General features: G+C 47.5%; 13 protein-coding genes across 13 annotated transcripts; 7 read left to right on the top strand and 6 right to left on the bottom strand.

The window, feature by feature from the left end:
• Positions 1-436: 436 nt before the first annotated feature.
• On the top strand, positions 437-1,099 carry N7471_012405 (uncharacterized protein; the record flags this gene model as incomplete). The annotated part of the gene is made up of 2 exons (XM_057285124.1): positions 437-454; positions 518-1,099. The coding sequence occupies 2 exons, from the start codon at positions 437-439 to the stop codon at positions 1,097-1,099; spliced, it is 600 nt and encodes a 199-aa protein (XP_057131390.1).
• Positions 1,100-1,529: 430 nt separating this feature from the next.
• N7471_012406 (uncharacterized protein) lies at positions 1,530-2,903 on the bottom strand (the record flags this gene model as incomplete). The annotated part of the gene is made up of 2 exons (XM_057285125.1): positions 1,530-1,763; positions 1,824-2,903. The coding sequence occupies 2 exons, from the start codon at positions 2,901-2,903 to the stop codon at positions 1,530-1,532; spliced, it is 1,314 nt and encodes a 437-aa protein (XP_057131391.1).
• Positions 2,904-3,166: 263 nt separating this feature from the next.
• On the top strand, positions 3,167-4,297 carry N7471_012407 (protein N-lysine methyltransferase family protein; the record flags this gene model as incomplete). Its single annotated transcript, XM_057285126.1, has 2 exons — positions 3,167-3,630; positions 3,694-4,297. 2 exons carry the CDS (start codon positions 3,167-3,169, stop codon positions 4,295-4,297), a joined length of 1,068 nt encoding a protein of 355 aa, XP_057131392.1.
• Positions 4,298-7,737: 3,440 nt separating this feature from the next.
• N7471_012408 (type III PLP-dependent enzyme) lies at positions 7,738-9,165 on the top strand (the record flags this gene model as incomplete). Its single annotated transcript, XM_057285127.1, has 2 exons — positions 7,738-8,044; positions 8,108-9,165. 2 exons carry the CDS (start codon positions 7,738-7,740, stop codon positions 9,163-9,165), a joined length of 1,365 nt encoding a protein of 454 aa, XP_057131393.1.
• A 395-nt stretch (positions 9,166-9,560) lies between these two features.
• On the bottom strand, positions 9,561-10,658 carry N7471_012409 (CobW-like GTP-binding protein; the record flags this gene model as incomplete). The annotated part of the gene is made up of 1 exon (XM_057285128.1): positions 9,561-10,658. One exon carries the CDS (start codon positions 10,656-10,658, stop codon positions 9,561-9,563), a length of 1,098 nt encoding a protein of 365 aa, XP_057131394.1.
• Positions 10,659-10,924: 266 nt separating this feature from the next.
• N7471_012410 (uncharacterized protein) lies at positions 10,925-11,104 on the top strand (the record flags this gene model as incomplete). Its single annotated transcript, XM_057285129.1, has 1 exon — positions 10,925-11,104. One exon carries the CDS (start codon positions 10,925-10,927, stop codon positions 11,102-11,104), a length of 180 nt encoding a protein of 59 aa, XP_057131395.1.
• A 686-nt stretch (positions 11,105-11,790) lies between these two features.
• Positions 11,791-12,024, bottom strand: N7471_012411 (uncharacterized protein; the record flags this gene model as incomplete). Its single annotated transcript, XM_057285130.1, has 1 exon — positions 11,791-12,024. One exon carries the CDS (start codon positions 12,022-12,024, stop codon positions 11,791-11,793), a length of 234 nt encoding a protein of 77 aa, XP_057131396.1.
• Positions 12,025-12,683: 659 nt separating this feature from the next.
• On the top strand, positions 12,684-13,552 carry N7471_012412 (putative 2-hydroxychromene-2-carboxylate isomerase; the record flags this gene model as incomplete). The annotated part of the gene is made up of 4 exons (XM_057285131.1): positions 12,684-12,758; positions 12,812-12,911; positions 12,982-13,265; positions 13,349-13,552. The coding sequence occupies 4 exons, from the start codon at positions 12,684-12,686 to the stop codon at positions 13,550-13,552; spliced, it is 663 nt and encodes a 220-aa protein (XP_057131397.1).
• A 241-nt stretch (positions 13,553-13,793) lies between these two features.
• Positions 13,794-14,334, bottom strand: N7471_012413 (uncharacterized protein; the record flags this gene model as incomplete). Its single annotated transcript, XM_057285132.1, has 2 exons — positions 13,794-13,903; positions 13,977-14,334. The coding sequence occupies 2 exons, from the start codon at positions 14,332-14,334 to the stop codon at positions 13,794-13,796; spliced, it is 468 nt and encodes a 155-aa protein (XP_057131398.1).
• Positions 14,335-14,893: 559 nt separating this feature from the next.
• N7471_012414 (uncharacterized protein) lies at positions 14,894-16,366 on the bottom strand (the record flags this gene model as incomplete). Its single annotated transcript, XM_057285133.1, has 6 exons — positions 14,894-15,137; positions 15,192-15,619; positions 15,673-15,796; positions 15,849-16,017; positions 16,155-16,256; positions 16,312-16,366. The coding sequence occupies 6 exons, from the start codon at positions 16,364-16,366 to the stop codon at positions 14,894-14,896; spliced, it is 1,122 nt and encodes a 373-aa protein (XP_057131399.1).
• Positions 16,367-16,923: 557 nt separating this feature from the next.
• On the top strand, positions 16,924-18,891 carry N7471_012415 (uncharacterized protein; the record flags this gene model as incomplete). The annotated part of the gene is made up of 10 exons (XM_057285134.1): positions 16,924-17,024; positions 17,073-17,122; positions 17,175-17,192; positions 17,246-17,396; positions 17,457-17,608; positions 17,662-18,037; positions 18,094-18,336; positions 18,399-18,507; positions 18,572-18,741; positions 18,795-18,891. The coding sequence occupies 10 exons, from the start codon at positions 16,924-16,926 to the stop codon at positions 18,889-18,891; spliced, it is 1,467 nt and encodes a 488-aa protein (XP_057131400.1).
• Positions 18,892-19,488: 597 nt separating this feature from the next.
• On the top strand, positions 19,489-20,298 carry N7471_012416 (uncharacterized protein; the record flags this gene model as incomplete). The annotated part of the gene is made up of 1 exon (XM_057285135.1): positions 19,489-20,298. The coding sequence occupies one exon, from the start codon at positions 19,489-19,491 to the stop codon at positions 20,296-20,298; it is 810 nt and encodes a 269-aa protein (XP_057131401.1).
• A 527-nt stretch (positions 20,299-20,825) lies between these two features.
• On the bottom strand, positions 20,826-21,092 carry N7471_012417 (uncharacterized protein; the record flags this gene model as incomplete). Its single annotated transcript, XM_057285136.1, has 1 exon — positions 20,826-21,092. The coding sequence occupies one exon, from the start codon at positions 21,090-21,092 to the stop codon at positions 20,826-20,828; it is 267 nt and encodes an 88-aa protein (XP_057131402.1).
• Between the last annotated feature and the right edge of the window lie 1,704 nt (positions 21,093-22,796).

Raw genomic sequence — 22,796 nt, forward strand, 5'->3', positions numbered from 1 at the left:
CCATATACAGCTCAATATTCTTCCACTTGAGAGCATCATTCGCCCTAGATGTCTCCATTTTAGACCTCGCTCCTGGTAGTAATCATAGCTTGACTTCCGATTCAGGGACCCTGCGTCTCTTTTTACTTGATATCATTATTGCATACTTTTCTCTCTGCCTATGTACATATGTAGTTATTGACGGTCGATATCCATCATACAGGTGAGCTATATCCTGAGATTCATGCCTATGTACATTCAAACCGCTAGAGGTATATTTAGTGGACAGGACCTGTAAGGAACAATGGTGTAAAGTACATAGAGGGGAAAGCAAGATTATCACAAAGAGCTTCATTCTACCCACCAGTTACCCATGGACGTCCCCTTCTGTTCGGTCTTCAAACACATACTACATATATGTGTAGTACACCAGAAATAAATCTCGATATCAGGAGCCATGTCCAACAACGGAAACGTCAGTGAGCTATCATTATCTACCTCTATCCCCTGACCACCTAACACCGTTGCTATATTCCAGTACACGTGCGTCCCCGCCATCAAATGGCTGATCAGAAACCTCCGCAACGATAACGCCGAAGCCGACGGAATCGCCACGTGGAATGCGATCCTGAATCTGCGATTCCCATCTACACAAGGCTTCTTCATTCGCCCATACATCCACTGCGGTTTGCGTGGATGTCCAGGCTGGTTCGAGCTTCAAATTTCCCATTTGAAAGACGGCCGCCAGGATCCAGTTCTTGTGCTGTACTATCAGCGCGCTGATAGGCAGAATGATGACCAGTGGGAAAATGGACAGAGAGAGCTACAGCTGTATCTTGCGTTTCGGTATCGGAACTTCGCAGAAGATGCGGCACCTATCTATGGCATCCTTGCAATTGGTGCCAAGTTGAAGATCTTCCAGTACGATAATCCCTCCCGGAGCATTGAGCGGTTTGTTCCGCCTTGGGATTTGGAGCGTCATGATGAGCAGGTTTGGAATATGCTCAGGAAAATTAGCAGGAACCACACTTCTGGTGGTGTCTGTGAAACGAGAGGCATCAAGGCCGAGTCAAGTGGACATGGTAATGAGGGACCGAAGAATGTTCTGAGGGAGACTTAGGAGGTTTGATGCAGGAAGTCAAAGACTCTAGATTAGCCTTCGCTTCCGCAGTGAGTTGAGATTCTAGAAATGGGGAGGTATGGGCAGCGTGTTCATGCTGTTTTGATGGGAGTTGGGGACAGTGCAGCAGGAAATGGGCGCGATGCCCATTGAGCAAGACTTGATGGAGTGATACCCACATGACATTTGTCGACTCATGGGCTCAGAGAGCTGAAGACTCTTAAAATCAATTAGGGATTATCATAGATTTGTTATGTTCTAAATTTCAAACGCTCGAGAACCTCTGGCACTCTTCAGACTCTTGAATTCATGGGGTATAGTGTAACAAAGTCGCTCATAATATCATACAAAATAGGTGATTAATGGCAGAGGTCCAGAATAATCACTCAAACCAAATTACAGCAATGCGTGTGGATGCCCATTAACTCGATCAATCGAGAGAAGTCGTATTTTCACCAAGCTCATGGGGAGACATAGCCCTTGGCGAAGGTTTCGATAAGCCCGGGGAATCCATGGCCAAAGATGAAGGCGACATAGATAGGCGCGGGAAGGGCTCGGTTTGGTTGTCGGACATCCGGCGGCTTGATGACTCGCTGAAGGTTCTTTTCGGGGTATTAAATTGTTCTTGTGAGCGGACACTTGGACTAATGGATGTCGCGGTAAGCTAAACAAGTGATCTGGTTAGTTTCTTCTTCATTGAGGCTGGAAGATGAAAATCTCATACTTTATCACCGCCTCCCGAATCAAGGCCACGACTCAACACTAGTTCGTGTGCAGCAAGCCGTCGCCTCGCAATATCCGCTTCTTCTTCCAATGCCGCGCGCTGCTCTTCTGTCTTCAAATCTGCCATTGATGGCGTGTCAACACTTTGAGCAATCGTGGTGTCATTGTAACTAGTCGATCGTTTTGGCGACCGTTTCTTCTTCCGCTTTGTCTTTTTCGAGGACGCGGCACCGAGGCTGGACGCGGATGCAGACTGAATAATTTCAGACTTGGCCCCGGACTGATCATCTGATTCCAAGCCCGTTCCCCGGCGCCCGAAAGCAAGCGCAAACTCATCATCAAGGGGCACTGCATCTTCCTCCTCATCACTAGGGAATAGATCCCCGCGTGAGCTAAGTGAGTTATCCGTTCGGCGAGAAGATTGCGTGGTACTGCGGTTCCTCCTATTAGGGGTGGGGGACAATTGACCCCCATCATCATCGTCATCCATAGCTTCCATTAGCGGCTCGTCTTCGTGCGCATAGCGCCGGGCACCAGGGTGTTCTTGGAGATCAGCAGCCGAAGGCCGATACTTGACTCCCCTTGCACCGAATCTCCACGGAAAGCGCTCGAGGAAGCCGAGGAATGACGAGCTGGGAATCACAGTCGGGTCGGCGCGATTGTCCGGAATGTGCGCGGTGCTCCTTCGCCGAGTGTTGCGTGTCCCGTAGCTCATCCTCCTGGGCCTGTGCGGCTGGTCAGCAGCTCCGCGCGCCAGCCCGCTGCCAGCAAGAAGGCGGTCGAGTTCCCCAGTACCCCATCCAATTAAGCCATCATCTTCTTCTTCGTTGGCCCAGTCGTCGTAGAAATCAAAGTTGGCTTCGGTTTGGCCGCGGCGTCGCCGCCTTAGGTGGTCTTCTCGGCTCGGGAGGCAAGGTGCTGTACATGCAGTCACGCAGTTTCCAATGGATTCAAAACACGGGGATATGTAGTTGTGGGAGAAAGTATAAAGCCCCTCTTGCGCGGTTTCGTTGGCGGTCTCAAGGTTATGGGAGATCTGATTGATCCGTTGTCGGATGCGGGGGTCGCGCGGTCGCATCATGTTGGGCAACGGCGTCAATAATAGACACTACTAATGACGGATCTTGTGTGATTGGCTCCACCAGCTGTCGCCGGCGACATTGGAAAAGGTACAGGGGTAAGCAGAGGCAAGTGAAGTCGCGATATGAACCCGACGATGTCATTCGTTGCTGAGTCAGCGCGGGTAAAAAGGTTTGGGGAAATTTGGTTCGATGAAGATGCACTGTTTAGGAGGGAGAGGCATTGAGGGATTTGGGGAAAGCATTGTGCTTCGATATCTTCAAGATGGTCTACTATGTTCGATTCCTGAAAACCCCCAGGACCCAGCAACAGAAAGGGTCCATCTACCTCTCCGCACTTATCTGCATCACCACTGATTTGGGAGACTCTTTTCTCGCTGAAGATGTTGATTTGATGGTGATAGCTGAAAATTCCTCTCGGGTTATTTTTGAGAAAGCGACAAAATGGAATGCCAGTAATCGCGAACTCGCTATTACCCTAGGCCCTCTCCCATCCAATCTGGCCCAGCAGTCTATGGTGTTGACGGTTAAAGTGCCGAACCCACCAGGACATGTTATACCCCAGTATCCCCCCATACCATTAGTGGTTGCTGCAACAAGTGCTCCATTTGGGCCTCAGTCCACGCCGGCGGAGAAGCTGGTTCAACGGCGTATTCAATACAGCGGCTGCGAACCATTCCCCATGAAAATCTGGGAAGAGACAGGAAATAGCATTGCCCGACACATATGGTAAGCCACTCTTCTACTTACTTTTCGGTCTCCCTCTCAAGATTCTAAACCGGAGTGTTCCAGGGATGCGGGCCTCACAACAGTTACATATCTTCACATGATCTGTGAGAATATAAGGAAGAACAAAGACACAGAACCTAAAATACCAGCTTTGAAACGGGTCCTGTCCGTCCGCAACCCACCTCTTCAGGTAGTTGAGCTCGGGGCAGGATGTGGGATAGCGGGAATTGCATTGGCATCAATGCTTCCCAACTGTTCGGTCTTACTCACGGACCTCCCCGAGGTTGAGGACATAATAACACGCAATATCAATGCTGCCCAACTCGCAAGCATGTCGAGTCTTCACTATCAGAACCTTGACTGGAACGACCCACCGGATGAGCTCTGCTCTCGGCCCATTGAGCTCATTCTTGTCTCTGATTGTACATACAATGCAGACAGCTTGCCAGCGCTAGTCTCTACGCTCGACCGATTGGTTCGGACATCCCCAGAGGCAGTCATATTGGTAGCTCTGAAGAGACGACATGACAGTGAAACGGTGTTTTTCGACTTGATGCGGTCGGCGGGATTTACGGCGGTGCAGGACAGCGTTGAGATCCCCTCGCAGCATGATGAGGTGGATGAGATTGAGTTTTACTGCTACAGTCGACGAACCGGGGAAATATAGCATGTAGAACGTTGAATCTGGGGATGAGAAAAAACGATTCCAAAGGATAATCCCCTCGAAAGAAAACATCCAAGCCCTATAGATAGCAATAAAACCTTGATTTATTGCATTGTTTGCATCAAATAAAAATCCGCCAGTGCAGAGGTCCTTGGCCTGCCCGTTTTTGATCACTTAGGTCCAGGAAATTCGATAGTGTTTTTCGAATGCGTTTATATTGGCACGCTAGACCCCCTGCTTACGCATAAGTTTGATCGCTTCTGCCAAGTTGTATCTATAACAACACAACCACCATAGGCGAGTCCGTTTCTTATATGTCTAATATCCGAATCAAGTGGTTTGTTTGACCATATGTCTAAGACGTGATAACGTATAATCAAACCATAATTGAACAAAGGGCTCCGTTCTGTCCAACCTATCGGTAGCGTCTCTGCCCACCTGCTAGGAGATCTTTAACTCTTCTCTGACGTCCGTCAACTCTGTGCTGATTTTTTTGAAACGCTCGTCCGACTGCTGTTTCCACTCGCGAATCTTCTCCAGTGAAGTCAAAGTGTCTAAACCTTGTTTGTTCCCGTTCTTAACTTCGAACGAACTTGAATAACGTCTTCTGTGATTGTAGTTCTCTTGCCATGCGTTGAAAGGTTGGACTGTACTTCAGGTCGCGATGGAGATGCTCCAATCACGACAATGGGGTTTTTTGCCTGGAAGATTGATGGAGGATCTACAGGGAGGAGATCCACATATGGAGAAACAACACCATGAGATTCATATGGGAGCGAAGAAACAGGGAGGAAGAAGAGAGAGAGAGAGAGAGGGAGAGAGCTATCTATGTAGCTATCTACTATGGGATCTGTCCTAAGTGGGGCTGCTGCCCAAGGCAGAATCAGGCACCAAACAAGTGTCGGCGCAGTAACACCGGCATACCGGAGGATTTATTAATCCTATGTGTTTTCGTAATTTATGTTATGTAATCGAGGCTCCATATAAATTGTGTAGAGAGCCGATACAGAAATACAGAGAGTTGAATACCATTGATTGGACCCTACATTTTTACAATACGGAATCCACCGACAACAAGATTAGTCCTATAGTTCATACAATTCATGATATACAATCTGCATCTGACCGGGTCTATACTATAAACCGGAGGGGACATGTTGGGATCGTACTGTGCACACCCCTAGATAGATGGGATTAAGCATTGAGGATATAAAGCAAACATCTTTACAAGTGCGAGAAGAAAGACATAGCCACTTGACGGGCATCTTACCGGCATAATCTCTCATATTCTTGGTGCTTACATTACACATCTTTTTGGTCGTTTCTTCTGGAATTGTAAAATTGATCATCTCTTAAATGAACCATGGTGGATCAGTTCCGCAATTTCACGGACCCAAAAATCTGTAGAACCGGTTACAAACCAGCAAACTTCAAGAGGTGGATACTAGTGGCTATGTTGATACCAAACCGAAGTCACTGAAGAAATACTCAAGGCGTGAATTGTTAGGAGCCTCGACGGGTCGGACTCAGCTGTGCTATGCGCACCCATGGATAATCTGCTTTTGTTGGTTGAATGCCTTGAGAAATTTGACTGACATGTCCTCGGAACTCTTCCCGGTGTACAATTCCGGTTTGGATAAAGTTTATCAAGCATCTAGTGGTTGTCGAGCCATGGGCAGGCTTTTCTTTTTTTATCAACGGGCTCTATACTCCGTATACCCATCAAGGGAATTCAACCTTGAGAAGAGTGTATGATTACACTCATTACTAAGTAACATTGGAACCGGCCAAATGATGGTGCTGTATTTTCTAAATGATCACATCCTACCTACATATCGACTTCGTTATACCCTCACTACCCAACGGCATAACTTCCAATGGCAATATATATACCTTTTCGTCCGTAATAACTGAGTTTGTGGTCAACCAACTGTCTCTGAGCCCCGCTAGAGGAATAGGAAATAATATAGATTTCCCTAACGTGATTAAACCAGTAACCTCGATATTGACAAAGGCCACTCTTGAGAGGATATTTATTAGAAATGGAAAAAGAATGTTGGTTGATCTTTTTGTGGTCCGTGCACGAAAGTGGAATCAAGTGGGATCAAAGGTGCGTCATTATGGGTTCTAGCCCAAAGGGTCCATTACTCATGAGCTTGATCCCAGTTCTGGTACTTTGTATCTAGGTAGTCCTGGCAGTGTAGGGCATACATATTTCTCGGCATTGTGCATACCTAGAGGTATCACCTGCAAGGTTATCACATAGCTTTATAGGTGCATAACTAAAAATATAAACATCCCGGTAATACGCACACAGTACAGAGTACCAACAGTACTGCCACGTATGTACTCCGTACTCCGTACCTGGGTTCAAGTTCAAATGTTTGATCGTCAAACAGGGATATACTCCCGAGGTCTGATCAAGGGCAAATCACAGACCACACACACACCGCTGCCATTGAATCCAGCAATTCCGAGCACTGCATGGGATTCAGCTCCTGCATCATGCAGTCACACCTTGGACAGGAAGAGCTATAGCTGACCCGAGATAATAATAATGGATGCCTAAACGAAGCCCAAAATATAATTCGCGCATGTCCGAAAGAGTAATAGAACGAAAAGAGAGTACCCCCTAGCGCAGGGCTGGGACGTAGAAGCAACCCCAGGGCTTTTTCCCGGGCTGAGTCAGCACCGCTTTTTTTTTCCCCACGAAGGGCTCCGTCATCTTTTCAGTGCTCTTTTTCAACTCTTCTCCTTCTATTTGGATTCCTCGTACAGCTTATTATTATTTACAAGGTGAGTCTTTTATTTCCAAGTTATCTTGATTTGGGTGTCCGTGTGTGACCCCGTGCGGCGTTTTATTTCCCCCAATGGTCGTGTGCCCTAAGCTCGCTCACTGCCCCCCCCAAAAGAAAAATTTCTCAAATTCAAAACTCTCGATCCCTTCCTCTCATCCGTCCTTTTTTTTCTCTCATAGTTATCATAGCAACTGGGAATATACCAGGCTTGCTAACCAGCTGTCTACTTTTTAGATCTATTCGGTCCTTTAGGTCCACTCAGACCCTGCCTTTGGAATCCCCAAAGGCGATTCGGTCACCACGGCTCCAGTAGCCTTCATTCTGGTTCTTAGCCAAATTGTCTCCACTCAACGTCTCCGCGACACTCTTAACAACATTCCACCTCCTGATCTTCTCTGAACTTTCGTCCGGTGCGCCTTTTTTCGTCCCGTTGACGTCGCCGGAGATTATTCCCTCGTTCTCTGAGCTGCCGCATAGGACTTCTTTCAAGGTTCTTCCTCTTCAGGGGGAAGGGTCTAGGAGGCTTGGTCCAGTCAACTACGGTTGTGACACTTTTCGTCCTCCCTAACGCGCAGTCGCCTGCCGGTTTAAAAACCTTTTATTATCTCTCTATTTTCTATTCAACTTGTGCTGAGTCGCAGCGGCATGGTTATTATGGCACCGACTGCGTGTGTATCGACTGCTGAAGTATGCACCTTCAGAAAAGACTATAACAATAGTCTGGACCATCTCGGTCTTGCCAGCAGTCATGGCGGGGACAACAATTTGTTGCGATCATCGTTGACTGCCAAGGAGCTTGTTTTGGATGTGTTGAAGAAGCGTGCGGCGGAGGTGGATGTGGACCACTGTGGTCCTGGTGAGGAGGATGCCTTCTACGTGGCGGATATGGGTGAAGTCTACCGCCAGCATATGCGCTGGAAGATGAACTTGGGCCGTGTCAAGCCCTTCTATGGTAGGCCCCTCTCTCTGCCACTGGATCGCCCACCCTTGACCCGTGCTAACGAACATTGAACAGCTGTAAAGTGTAACCCGGACCCGGAAGTCCTTCGGCTTATGGCCCAGCTTGGAAACGGTTTCGACTGTGCCTCCAAGTCTGAGATCGATATGGCCCTTCAGACGGGCATTGATCCTAGCCGCATTATCTATGCGCAGCCTTGCAAGACCAAGTCTTACTTGCGCTATGCCGCCGAGGTCGGCGTCAAGCAGATGACCTTTGACAATGCCGATGAGCTGTACAAGATCAAGGCCACCTTCCCTGAGGCGGAACTCTACCTCCGCATTTTGACCGATGACTCGACCAGCCTGTGCCGACTGAGCATGAAGTTCGGTGCTTCCATGGACCAGGCTCGTCCGTTGCTTGAATTGGCTTATAAATTGGACCTCAAGGTCGTCGGTGTCAGTTTCCACGTCGGATCTGGCGCCGAGGATCCCCGGGCTTTCCTCAAGGCCGTGCAGGATGCACGCATGGTCTTCGATCACGCGGGAGAGATCGGCCACCAACTCCATACTCTGGATGTTGGCGGCGGCTTCTGCCAGGATACGTTTGAGAAGTTCGCGGGCATTCTGGGTGAAGCCGTGGACACCTATTTCCCGCCGAACATTCGTGTGATCGCCGAGCCCGGTCGCTACTATGTAGCCACTGCCTATACTCTGGCTGCCAACGTCATTGCGCGGCGTGACATTCCGGATCCCGATGATACTTCTCGTGATGCTTTCATGTTGTACCTGAACGACGGTGTCTATGGCAACTTTTCGAACATCATCTTCGATCACCAGCACCCCGTCGCTCAGGTTCTTACCTGCGCCTCGGACGGTTCCCAGCCTGGTTCTCCGAACTCTGCGACTTCGGAGGACATCACTTACTCCATCTGGGGCCCTACCTGCGATGGCATCGATGTTATAACTGAGCGTATTGCCTTGCCTGGCCTCCTGAACACCGGCGACTGGCTCTACTTCGAGGAGATGGGAGCCTATACCAAGTGCAGCGCTACCCGCTTCAACGGCTTCTCTGACAACCACGAGGTGATTTATATCTCCAGCGAGCCTGGTGCCTCTGCTTTGCTCAACTACTAAGTCTGAAATCTTTTTTGCTTCACAATCTTTTGCAATTGTGTCTTTTTGTTTGTAATCACTTTTTGTTTGGCGACCTCTACCCTTAGGGGGCCATCTAATATAGTATCTATCTTGCGTTCTCGTCACATATGCGATCGTGTTTTTCGCCCACTAGATTCTAGATTAGAATAGAGCTCGTCTTGTTTACATCAACGTCCCTTGACCGGAGATTTTTTGGTATCTCTTGTGTTTACACGTTTTGCTCTATGGTTATCGTCAATGCTTTCGAGCCCAAAATGTGAAATGTCTTGATGTTTAATTACAGGTGTATCATGCTCTATCATCACATTTATAAGGTATCATGAGAAATAAACGACATCGCGGCGTCTATGAACAGGAGCCAGCCCATCAAAAATCTAGACCAAGCGCTCCACACTCAACATCACACCCTCTTCTTCGCCTGCCTGGACCAGCCCACCAGCTTGAAGCTTCTTCTTCCACTTGGCCGACTCGTACCGAGCCAGAATCAATGTAATGCGGGCAATGACAGCCGAGTCTGCAGATTCCGCAACCACGCGAGAAGGAGTGCAAGTCCAGCGTCCAAACGCCCAGTTGAGAATATAATACTGCACCCCAGGAGTCTCGGCCTTCTCTCTGGCATTCAAATTATCCGATGTCTCCACCGGAAGATCCTGGTTCGAGCAGCGAATAATCCCCTTGATGCGATACACCTCCTCACGAGGTGCCAAAGAAAGAAACCGCTCGAGAGCAGCAACGTCCACCGTCTTCCCCTCAACACCAGACTTCAAAACCACAGAAAGAACCTCAACCTCAGATTGATGATCATGCTGATGCTGATCCTCATGTCCATGTCCATGGTCACCCGTACCCCCATCCTCAGACTCCTTAAACAAAGCCCCATCAATCCCCAGCATCACATCCATATCAACCCGACCCTTATTCGACTTAACCCAAGGCGTCTCAATCTCCAAGTCCCCCACCCGATCAAGACAGACATCAAACCGCTCCGGTAAATCCTCCCACTTATTAAAAACAATCAAATCGGTATATTTCGCCTGGATCTTCGCCGTGTACGAAGTATCCTCATACCCCTCCCAGTTCTCAACATCAATAACGCTGATGACACCATCGAGGACGTAATTTCCGCCCTCCTCACGCGCAAGCCGGTTCACCTCCATCGCGAGCGTTGCGGGGAATGCGCTGCCGCTGGTCTCGATCACGATGCGGTCGGGTTGCACTTCGGTGCGGAGCTGGTCCAGTGCGTCGCTGAGTTGGCCGACGAGGTTGCAGCAGATACAGCCGTTTAGCATTTCGCGCACGCCGCTGATGGATTGCGTTGAGGCTAGTTGGGAGTCCACGGCTACGTCGCCGAATTCATTTTTCAGGAGGGCTAGCTTGTAGGTCTTTGGGAGTTGCGGGATTAGGTTCAGAAGGATTGTGGTTTTGCCTGAGCCCAGGAAGCCCGTCACGATTGTTATGGGGATTGGCGCCATTTTTGCGGTGCTTGGCGACTGTGTTGGTGTCTGAGGTTGTTGCTTTCTGATGTTGCCCGCGGGAGGCTATCGCGGATCGCCGATGGAGGGGCTGACTAGCCCTAGTTTAGGTGCCCTAATTACCCTTTTGGGGTTGTAGATATATGACTTCAATTTTGAAAGGAGGTTAATTGGTCTCAAGAGAAAGGTTAGAGGAGCCATCATCTTGGTCTGCAATAGTCTATATGACACGTGCAGGTCGTTAAGAGGCGAACAAGCCACCCAAAATGAACCAGAGTTTGGGCAGTTACCTCAATGTCTGCTATGTCAGGCTATATTTCGACATTGGCGCTATCGCGATAACCCCAAGTCACGGTTACGACAGCATCACACCAGGAAACAATCACGGCGGTGCTAGTATGCTTACTCCTTCATCCGAAAACGGAGGTGATTCGTATCCTAGGTAGGACGGAAGGCTTACACATGATGCAACGTATGTATCTACTAGCCTACCTAGTCCTAGACTGTGTGTCAAGACGAATTGTTCTGGATGGTGGTCTTGGTGGTTGTACTGTTTATTCATATGAGTCAAGAGACAGGCTAACGACATGCATTGATTGGGTGACACTTAGGCAACCCATGGTGACTGGAAATATGCTGACAAGGTAGATGCCTATAAATAAGTTCTGCTCTCCTAAATATACTTTCTTTTATGTATATAGAGTATGTACATATAGATATGAAGGAACTCTAGTCCTCTTTCACCAGTGGCAAGTATTGCATACATGTTTTGAGTTGGACTTCGTTACAGATATTGGACTATCTATAAAGCCCGTCTTCCCTTTCAGTAAAATCAAGTCATCCTAATATCTCTACCATTATCTTACTACCTCATAGTTTATTGATAGGGGACAGAAATATACCTCAAAATGCACGGTGAATGCGAGAGTTGAGATGGAGTAGTTGACAAAGAAACAGTGGAGACTAGGTATCCATGGATGCTTTATATACATCGTGAGGTATGCAGGCCGGACAGGCCGAGATTAATTCAGATCTGGACGACCTTGATACAATCAGCCTCCGTACAAGATCTCCCAAGAAATGGCAGTTACCCAAATACAATCCCACAAGTCAGATGATATCGCACGAAATATCAATGTCTCGAGACGGACCGACTCTTCGACCCCGTTGTTCCCTTGGTCCGTCTATCGCTCGCTCTGGTCCATGATCGCTGCTCATACCCAGACCGCTCGCGGCGGGAGTGACGTGCCGGTGCACCGCGGCTGGTAACCGCCGAGTGGTCTGTTTGACTGACGGACTGCTGATTGTTTTCTTGATCGGATTCGGCGTCGCTAGGCCGATTCATACTTCCGGACCGGGAGCGCATTGTGTAAGGAGAAGTTTGAGAAAGAGAGGGTTCAAGTTGTTTATTGTTAGGTTGAGCGATAATGGGTGAAGTACATAGAGGTATTGGTCGTCTCTTATACAGAGTGGCGGCGGTGGCACACTTGATCCAAACATTGATATTTACTTCATTGTGAACGCATCCTGATGCAATATACAGAAGGGCCGCTCGAGGAATTCTTTCAGTAAGTCATTTATTGGTTAGTAGATAGGTTAATAGATGTTGAATGTCAACGGGTTTGATATATTCATGTTTCTACGAACATAAATACCATTATCAGGAACCAACCCAAAAATAATGGATGTGGTGGTGCCGATCAAAATGGACATTCACATTTCGAGTTTGCTTCTCATTATTATCCACCGTATGAATTATCTCCTCACGCCGGGGGTTGGATGATAATGACACGATGTGAATCACGGGCAAAAAGAGGCGAAGGATAAACTTTCCCCTGGACCTCGGCCCGGCAGAGGGAAATGGATTGAACTGCGGGGACAAAAGATTTCGGACCTCGTCAAGAACTGGAGTATATTTCTGATATACATATCCTTCAATTTCGCCATTTTATAGTCCCACTAATTGGTACCTTCAATCGTATTGGGTTAGCTGCATACCTTAAATTCCACTGCAGAGGTTCCACTATGTCGGGTTCCAAGATTACCTGTTACCTCGATATCGTCAGCCCCTTCGCATACATTGCGTTTCATGTACTGCAGGTATGGAGACTGGAAATCCTGACAAGGTTTTTATCTATCTAACATGAATCTAGAATTCACCCGCCTTTGCGAAATGTGAAATCACATATGTTCCAATTCTGCTCGGAGGTTTGATGAATGCATGTGGCAACAGCCCTCCAATCAACATCAAGAGTAAGTGAATGTTTTGAATCTGAGTATGAAATTGCAACGATGAAAGCTCATATGTGCATTTGCCATTCAGATAAGAAAGACTACCTGGGCCAGCAGCGAGTGCGATGGGCGAAGTACTTCTCAGTCCCGATTGTGGAGGGATTCCCTAAAGGCTTCCCATTCCGCACACTACCCGTGCAGCGTGCGCTGTGCGCAATCTCCCAGAAAGCACCAGAAAAGCTCGCTCCGGTGGTCGGGGCGCTATTCCACGCGGTCTGGGTTGAAGGCAACACCACCATCGGCGAACCCGATGGCTTTGCCCCCGTGATCGAGAGCGTACTTGGGAAGCAAGAGACGGATGAGATTATGGCTGCTGTAAGTCTATTACAATATCATCCAAGATTGCAACTAGTTCCGTAGAGATGCGGCTGCGAGAACTAAGCTAACTTACCCTGTAGATGAACAATCCGGACGTCAAGGCTCTTCTGACTGCGAATACCGGTCGGTCCTTTGACTCAGGAGCTTTCGGCCTGCCGTGGTTCGAGTGCACGAACTCCAAGGGCGAGACCGAGGGCTTCTGGGGTGTCGATCATTTAGGCCAGGTGGCTGACTTCTTGGGTTTGGATCGCGCGCTCGACAGAGGTTTCAGGGCATCTCTCTAGGATCTGAGTATTATGAGTCTTGTGAATTGTATAGTGCGTTGTGAAATTTGGCATTCAAATAGTTCCAGTCTTTGCGACATCTAATTATACATGTTAAGAAATGAGCGAGGATCCTGTCCCCCCAGAGAAGAGATGCGATCGGTGACATCTGGAATGTCTAAAGTCGCAAAACACAAATGATTCTAGATCTCCAGTCAATGAAGACTAGACCCCCAAACGCCAACAATGTGCCCTCAATCGTCTACTTCGTTGACGGTGGGTGCTTGTTGCTCATATGTTTCTCTCGTAGGAAGTCGCAAATTTGTTCGTTGCTCATCTTATCAATGCATTCGCGTTCCTCCTGGGAAATTTCTAAACATAAGCCTTCGTCAACAACCGAGTCATGGTATGTGCCACTGGGAGACTCATGGAAGCAAGAACATACCTTCAGATGCCGTCTCTTCAACTTCATTGGATCCACCTGAGATGCTGCGAATATGACCCTGCACGGTACGTAACGCTCCCTGCGCAGCAGGTAACGCCCCCTCCATTAGAGTATCCTTGGCGGCGACAATCCTCTCTTGCGCGGCGGAGCTAACAGAACTCCCAAACTCCGACATGGAGCCTCCAGGAGCCATCGCGTCGAATTGGTGCTTCATACCCGCGAGAACGCCTTCTTCCTGCCCCTCAGCTTGGTGGAAAGCAGCGTCATTCGTTTTCATCTCGACCTCGGACTGCCTCCGTTGTCCGCGCGCAACTTTGGAATCCAAGTACAATTCATCGCTGGAGGCGTTTGGGCTCATGGTAAGGGGTTTGGCTTGTTTGGAATGGGAGTATTTTTTGGATTCCGGGAACGACATGGGCGCGGAGAATAACGAAGTGGAATTATAAGCAGTAATGATAATGGTCAAGCGTAGGGCTGAGTCTGACGTAGGGCTGATTTCGGGTGATCTGTTCGGATTGAGTATTGGGGTGGGCAGGGTATGACACTAGAGAGTAGGGGGATTGACGATGATTTGCCTCTGAGTAGGCAGCAGGAATTTGTTTTGGGTGATTGACGTTGTTTCACTGGATCCTTCCAAGTTGGCCAGGATGTTGGGGTCGATCGTTCCTAGAAATGACGTCACCGGGTTCCACCGAGTGAATCTGCCTTCATCGACTTGACCTCGGAGCAGTTGCTTTTATAGAAATATCTTGCAGGAACGTGGCCAACTCTATGGCTCCACTTTGTTCAAGGCTTTATTCTGCATTCTTGATCCTTTTAATGACTCGATCAACCATTCTTGTGGATTGATATTACTGAACAGTTCAATTTCTTAATAGAGTATGCACGTTGTATACACGATCATCTTCAAGACAAGACTAGTTGTAGATCGCAGCCTGAAGGCCAGGAATAATCTCAAGATCCTTTGGCTTATAGGTATACTTACCCTCACTGGAAATCTGGACCTCTCGATTTTTCCGCTGCTGCTGTGTCTGTCGAACCGTAACCCACTGCTCTGTCGTGAGATGCTGCCCAAGTTCAGTGAATGCGTTGGTGGTTAAGCCAAGCCTCTGGAGGAGGGGGCTATTCTGAATGGGGTCAAGGACAACGTGGTTGTTGGGGCTGTATTTATTAGACTCTGAAGACTCAGTATGTGGCATATTCAAAAGAACTTACCGAGCAAAATACAACACACCCAACCGGTCAATGTGAGCCTGGTCAGGAGGGGGTGCATGCACCCGATGAATACTCGACTTAATCAAACCACCAGTAAGTGCAGTCAAGGCATCGCAGGTGTTGATAGTAATAGTCCCATCCTGGGGCTTGACCCACTTCCATTGACCCTCTGAATTGAGGATCTGAAGTGCAGCTACCGGTTGCCGGAACAGAAGAGTAACTGTTCCCAAGTCTGTGTGGCCGGGACTGTAGAGCTCACCGACCTTCTTGTTATCCTCAGCGCTACGGGCTGCATAGTGCATATAGCGCAGGTGGTCCTCGCCCTTGACATCGTATTGGTGGTCGCGGACTAGCTGATCTTCATCAGGCAGCTCGAGCAGGATTGCAAAGAGGCGGAGAAGCTTCTCAACGACTTCGGTATGGCATTTCTATAGTTTTGATGAGTTAAAGGAATAGATGACGATGATTGTAGGAAAATTACCCGACTGAAAGCTTCAATCTCTTTAATATTGGCGGCAAGGACAGAAGGTTGGGGTCTCTCGTGGTGACCGTCAAACTTTGGGAGATTGTACACCTGGACATTATCCTTGATGCCATTTCCTAGGCTGAGTTTCGATATGTCAGCCACAATCCAATATTTAGGGAGGATCTTCTTACATCCGGTGTCCGGCAGGACGGTAAGAGTTGTATTCACCCCTTGCAAGATCACTGGCGCTGTGGAACTTGAGTTTCTCTTCAAGTGGCAGGGCATAAAACTCCCGCCCTAGAGCGAACTGGTTATCGATCTCCTCTTGACTGATCTTGAAGTTCTTCACATAGAAGAATCCTGGTGAAATCTGATTAGCACTAAACATAAAGATGAGGTCCTATCAATGTGGAGCTTGGGGACATGGGCTGTGAGATGGGGATGGTCTCGTATATATCCCCGGCCTTAGAATGGAGCGCAAGATAGCATCGACTCACCAACATTCCTAACAGCGTGATCGAGCTGTTTGACAAGATCCTCCTTTCCTCCTGGTTGTTCGTACTGGTTTAGGTCCAGTGTGATAAGTTCGGCCCAGTCAACTAATTCCCGGCTGTCAGCAAGATGAAAACAACCAAGAAATCAAGCATCACTCACGGTCTTCCTTGGTCACAGGGACCTGATCATATTTTTCAATGTATTTGCCTGGCATCTTGAAAGGTTTACGCGTTTCTGACAGGTGATCGCTGAATATCTGCAGTGACCTCAAGTTGCCCGTTACCACAACAACACCTCCTTAGGACAAATACGCTGTATATAAGTCCATTCGCAATTTATTCCGATCATATACCCCGCATCAGATAACCGGAGGATTTATTAAGAGCACGCAATAAATTCGTCCGATGAGGCCTGAGATAACGGGTAGTTTTTCGCTTTCGTGTGGTAGACCGGGGTGTGCGCACGCCATCATACATAAGCATGTCGCCTCTGCTGGCGCGTCAAAATGAACAGCAAATGCTCTAGCTTCAGTTTTAGACATCATTTAGTCTCGTAGAAGGTTAGTTTTCAGCGCTCTAGATTTGCTAAAGTAGCGATGGTGACAGCGAGTGGGGAAATTTGTTAACATCTCCCCGGCCATCCGTTTTTTATATGCCGAGATGCTATAGCAAGGCATGATGCTATAAGAAGTAAAGGTGATTGTCCATAATTCAATGTGCCTCGTATTTTGCACATTTGGGAACAGCATCGGACGTCTGCCGAGCTTTTCTCATGTCTGACCTGAAGCACAAGGCCGGGAAATTGTCCCCATTGGGACTTGTCAAAGAGGTGTTTAATTGGTACCCATCTTCGTATCCTGCGGAGGAGAGAAAGTAAATAGATCACTGCTCAAGAACATATCAGCGGACTGACATTTCTAGACTACTGTTCAAGTTGGACTTGTCAATTCTGATATTCGCCTGTCTCTGCTGTAAGTACAAGAGTCCAAGTGAGCATCTAAGAAAAGCAACTAACAAACTTAGTCTTCGTCAAATATCTGGGTAAGCCTATTTCCTCATTTATTGCCCTTTGACTCCATGCCAATATATCACAGATCAGACAAACATTAGCAATGCGTATGTTAGTGGTCTAAAAGAGGACTTCGGCCTATACGGCAATGAGCTCAACTACTTCAACGTCTGCTATTTTACATCATATGTGCTATTCCAAATCCCTGGCCTACTGCTCATGTCACGCCCAAAATTGTGAGTCTGGGTCATTGAGACGTCTTCCAACTCATACCAAACCACTGACTTATTTCGTAGGGCTCGCTGGTTGTTACCTACCCTCGAAGTCCTCTGGGGTATTTGCACATTTGCCCAAAGTCGCGTCACCAACGTGCACCAGCTATATGCCCTGCGTTTCTTAGTTGGAATGCTAGAAGCACCTGTCTTTGCTGGAACCCATTTTATTCTTGGTATGTTCGAGCAATATATATGTTGGTCTGGAACTATACTAACAACAATGAAGGTTCATGGTACACCGGTCCCGAACTCTTCAAGCGAGCAGGAACATGGTTTATCTGCAACCCGCTCGGTACCATGGTCAGTGGATATCTACAGGCAGCCGCTTATACCAACCTCTCTGGTGTTGGAGGTATGCCAGGGTGGAGGTGGCTGTTCATCATCGACGGCATATTTACCATCCCTGTGGCCTTAATTGGATTCTTCATCTTCCCCGGTATTCCGGGCTCACCCAAACCATTCTATATGACGGACCGCGATGTTGCATTGGCCAAGGAGAGAACAACGAGGGCCAAAATCCGCCAGCCTGGTAAGATGAGTCTCGATGTCTTCAAAAGAACTTTTAAGAGATGGCACATTTGGGTCTTTATCACTTGCTACGCGTGAGTTTAGAAAGAGTTTATCCTTGATGTAGTAAATATGCTAACGTCGGCTTTAGATGCATGATCATCTGCTCCTATCCAAGCAGCTATATGAGCCTATGGCTCAAAGAAGAGGGATACTCTGTGACTCAAATAAACCAGTTGCCGACTGTCACATACGCGGTTAACATCGTGGCCTCCTGGCTCGGGACAACATTAGCTGCAATCTATCCAGAATGGATCATATATACCATTGCATCGGCGTGCTGTCTATTCTCGACATTATGCATGATAATTTGGAACATCCCTACAGCGCTGAAGTAAGATACCTTCTTAATCAGTCCTCCGATTGAGTCCGCGTTACTAACAAGTATCGTTAAAGATTCGTTGCTTGGTATGCTTTCGGGATGGCTGGATGCTTGAGTCCAATTCTATACTCCACCATCAATGTAATAGTGAGGGACGACGCGGAGGAGCGCGCTCTCATCATGGTACGCCCATTTACTTCCCCACGTGATAACAATAATACTAATCCACTTCTGTCTTCCACTACAGGGCTCCATGATGACATTTGGCTATTCGTTCAACATCTGGGTTCCTTTGCTGGCATACCCAACCGCCGGTCCCGACGGTGCACCTAGATGGCGCAAGGGATGGCCAATATCGTTTGTGTTTTTCTTCCTGCTATGGGCTGGCTTCATGGCATCTGTTTACATATGGCGAAGGTAAAACCCCGTTGTTAAATATTGGTGGACATCCAACTGACATCTCATCCTAGGGAGCAAAAGAAAGAAGCCTTGATCTCACAGCAGGAAAGTAGTGACGAGGAAACGGACACTGTGGTAGTTGATGGGACTCCGGCATTGAAGAGCTGAATCAAATCTCGTGGATGGTGTACGATCGATTTAAACTTTGTCCAAAAATCTAGTAATAAATGGGTTAAATTGAAGTCTTAAGAGATGTCATTATTCCACCCGCAGGTTTAGATAGTTTACTCGACATGAAAGTCACCCTAACGACATCTACCTGCGGTATTTCGAGGCCTTGGACTGTAATACATAATGGCTGTTACACTGGAAGTAAAGGGAAGACAGGTGGTTTCATTACTAGCAAGCCGTACGCATGTATGCGGCATACCATACAAAAGTGCATATTACAAGTTAGTCATCATGTCCGCACAGATTGTGAAATATTGCGGTTTTGTCATATTAGTTAGTTAGAGAATTCAATACCCCTGAGGTTACCCATACATTGCCGTACAGGCAGATTTCTGTCAATTTCCAATATTTGATTACCAAATTCTAAACAGAAGCATGGTGCCTATGACTAGAAATATATTATTCAGACCCCAGACACTCACTTTTTCGGTCCGGAACCTGAAATTCTCCACTCAACAGAGTGCGATTCCTCTTACTGGCATCAAACGGCCCTCACCGAAGCGCCGAGATTTTACACAACATCAAATCCAAAGGATGACATCAGATCATTCAGCAAGTCTCCATGAAAAAGCTTTAGCGGCACTGGCCAGATTGAGGAGTGGAGACCCGCCTCGAAACCCATCCAAACGCACACCTGACCGTTCTTCTACGAGCAACACAGCCGATCGCCTCGAGAAAGCTTTAAAGGAGGCTGGTTTCCAATCTTGGGGCTTTCCTATCTATCGATGCACATACCAAAGTGATTTTGACTGGGCAGAGTTCCTTCGTCGCTACCAGTGGCATGTCGCCGACTCTCTTAAGCACGTGAACGGTCTTGACCTCCTTGAGAGTTTTAAGATGACCGTTTTTGAGAATCAAGCACTATTCGAAGGTGTAGGTGTAAGCACAGGCTCAACTACGATCCGGGAACATTTCCAGCAATGGGCAACAATTGCTATTCAGGAAGAGCAGGGCGTTTCGCCTGATATGCTTGTTTTCGCCAACGTTGAAGCGGCGCGCTATAGGTTCTGTCTCTTTGTTAACGAAGAGTCATTACAAAGTGTTCTCCAAGCACCTCTTGAGGACTGCTTCAATAAAAATGCTTTCGTTAATATGCTCAATGGGTGGTGGAAAGCAGAGTCACTTGACGACCACGATCCCGAAGATTTAGAAGACGATGAGTTGGAGGCTATACGTCTGGAGCTCAATAGTTACAATCCTATCGAAGGATATACTGTGAAGGACGTTGGGTGGATGAAAGTTGCTCTCTGTGGCGCCGGGCTGGAGGGATTTTCTAAGATGGGCGAGCATGGTGAATGGGATAGATATTACGAGCGTCCTTCTGAAATTTGTCACTACTTGTAGTCTTGGAGACAAGAATCCAGCCAGCTGCCGAAATGAAACAGCAATACTAGTTTAAAGATGTAGTCAATCATGGGGATATTACTCAATTTATGCCTATCGGACACATTTCCGTCAAATCCGTGATCCCAAAGAGTCTCTGAGCAGCGCGCCCTAGGGCTCTTATATAGGCATTTTTATGTATTTTTATCCCAAAAACTAGGCTATATTTTTTCAGATGACTGGTTTCTGGGTTGGAGTCTTCGACCCATTTGAAGGATTCGCTAATACCCATACTTATATCACTATTTCCAAAAGAAATTCCTAATTTCTATTTTCCCATATACCCATCCTACAATGCAAGAGACATACAGAAACAAAAGAAAAAATCAACAAAACCACAGCTATTCATTCTTCATTCCGCCGCGGGGAAATTCACCCATTCAGAAAAGTCCATGCCACCCGTATTCATCTGTAAGTGCTGCCCGATTGGGAACAGGCTTCCACCGAATCCGGGATTACTGAAGAGCTGCTCGGGGAACGGCATCATGTTAGACAGAGGTTGTGGGGCCATGTGCTGGTGCTGGGGTTACTGGGGTTCCAGCTGGTCTCCGTCGGTTGGGAGTCCCTGTGGCACTGGGTTCGTGGGTGGGCCGAGGAGTCGGTCGGTTGATTACTTCGAAGCAGCGGGTTGCGAAGCATTTTGTGCCGAGGGATGGGTGAGTTAGGAGGGATTTTGTGGTTTCGATGTCCTGGAGCCAGGAGGCGGCTTTGAGGTTTGAGGTAGACCTTGCCAACTCCCATGGGACCAAAAGCATTTTAGTCCCATATCCTGGTCCCATTACCCTAGTAGTCATATAGGATTTATGGGACCCCTATATGACTCCACACTAGTATAATTTTGCTAAGGATTTCCTATTTCGGCTGTATATCTCGAGGAACTTCTCTTGTGGCAAATCGCCAGCGCATAGGTGCAGTAATCGATTAAATGGCGGGTCTTGCTTGTGTGGACTAAAAGAAGTCTTGGTGAAACATGCATCTTGACCGAGAAGCAAAAGTATGAATATCTTTTTGACTTTGGGCATGTCTTTACTAGTAAACTTTCTCTGTCACAGTACACCCCTAGAAAGTACGTAGTACGTTATGCCGACCTGCTCACGCACTTGGTAAGCCTTTAAAATCAAAGATCTTGCATAGGTACTAATAGAAATTGTTAAAGAACCTAACACCATCTCGTAACGAGGAAGGCAAATATGGTAATTTGATTGGCAGCCTTCTTTATGCAAGCTCAGCCCTGCTTAGACCACTGGCCACCTACGCATCCATTCACAACTTACCCATGTTGTACCTTTTCATCTGACCACTTGTATTGTGGAAGCTAATCACCAAAATTACAAAATGTACTCACCAAAAGATGGTACCAAAATATGGTCTCGCACTTACAAGTTGTCCTAATAACGGTACTTATATTAAAGCTGGCCATCTTTTTACTATAATTAATGAGACCAGTCAAGTTCGAGAATATACGAAGTACTGATTTGCGTAATCTAAATATAGAGCACACTCATCAGCACTGTGTATCAGGCTTGAATATAGTCTTGTTGTGCTTTCAACCTCAAAATCTAGTCACTGAATACGAGCCTCGGCTTAGGCCAGTTGGTGGATCTAAATAAGGTGGTGTGTCTGTGTAAGGCATTATGATAGACGACAGACATGCTTGTGGAGAAGACCAAGACACTGCTAGAACTTGGTGTGATGTTATCCGAATGGTACTAAGCAGGTTGACACAAAAATCCTTCGTATTTTCTCAGTTGAATTGGTGGTTGGAGGGGTGATCATGCGAGGAGTGGCCATTGGAAGCACGCCTATTGGCGTGTGCATTGCTAGCCCCGTGGAGCTGGCTGTTTGTGGTAACCGCGAGCCTATCACTTGAATTAGTCTCTCGATTCATATAATTTCAATTCCCAAGCCACACACCTTTGCGTAAAGCGTATGGCAATCTTCGAACCGAATTTCGAACTCCTTAGGTCGGTGATCGTAATGCCAAAGCATCCACGATCTAGGCCTTTCACATTACATATGCCGCATATCCACTCTCAAGATCGGCTACCAGTATCGTAGACCTCCACTCTTTGTTAGAAAGTGGCTTAGAATTTTGCTTCCGGAAGGGACGATGGCAATGCCAGCAATCGCTGCTGTCCACCTCTGCCCATAGGCGCTGCACATTGCGGCGTAGGCCTTGGGGCTCCTTGTCCAATGCGAGGTTTTAAATGCAGCTTTAGCCTTGTTGACTAGCATCACGTGTAGATGAGAAGCATATATAAGATATGAGAGTGCCGTAGCAAATATTGAACTGTAGAAGAGGTGAAAAGTGAAAGAAAAGTGAAAGAAAAAGTGAGAGGACGGTGAGGGATATGGCAGTCAGAGTTCAGTGTCCTTCGGGGCCATGACAGTCGAACCGATGAACGTCCATCACTTACTTATCTCTGGTATTGGGTATATCAGGACTAGAGTGGCATCGG

The sequence above is a fragment of the Penicillium samsonianum genome (genome assembly GCF_028829775.1).
Source record: "Penicillium samsonianum strain IBT 33392 chromosome Unknown utg000007l_segment0_segment0, whole genome shotgun sequence".
In the NCBI taxonomy this organism is placed as follows: Eukaryota; Fungi; Ascomycota; class Eurotiomycetes; order Eurotiales; family Aspergillaceae; genus Penicillium; species Penicillium samsonianum.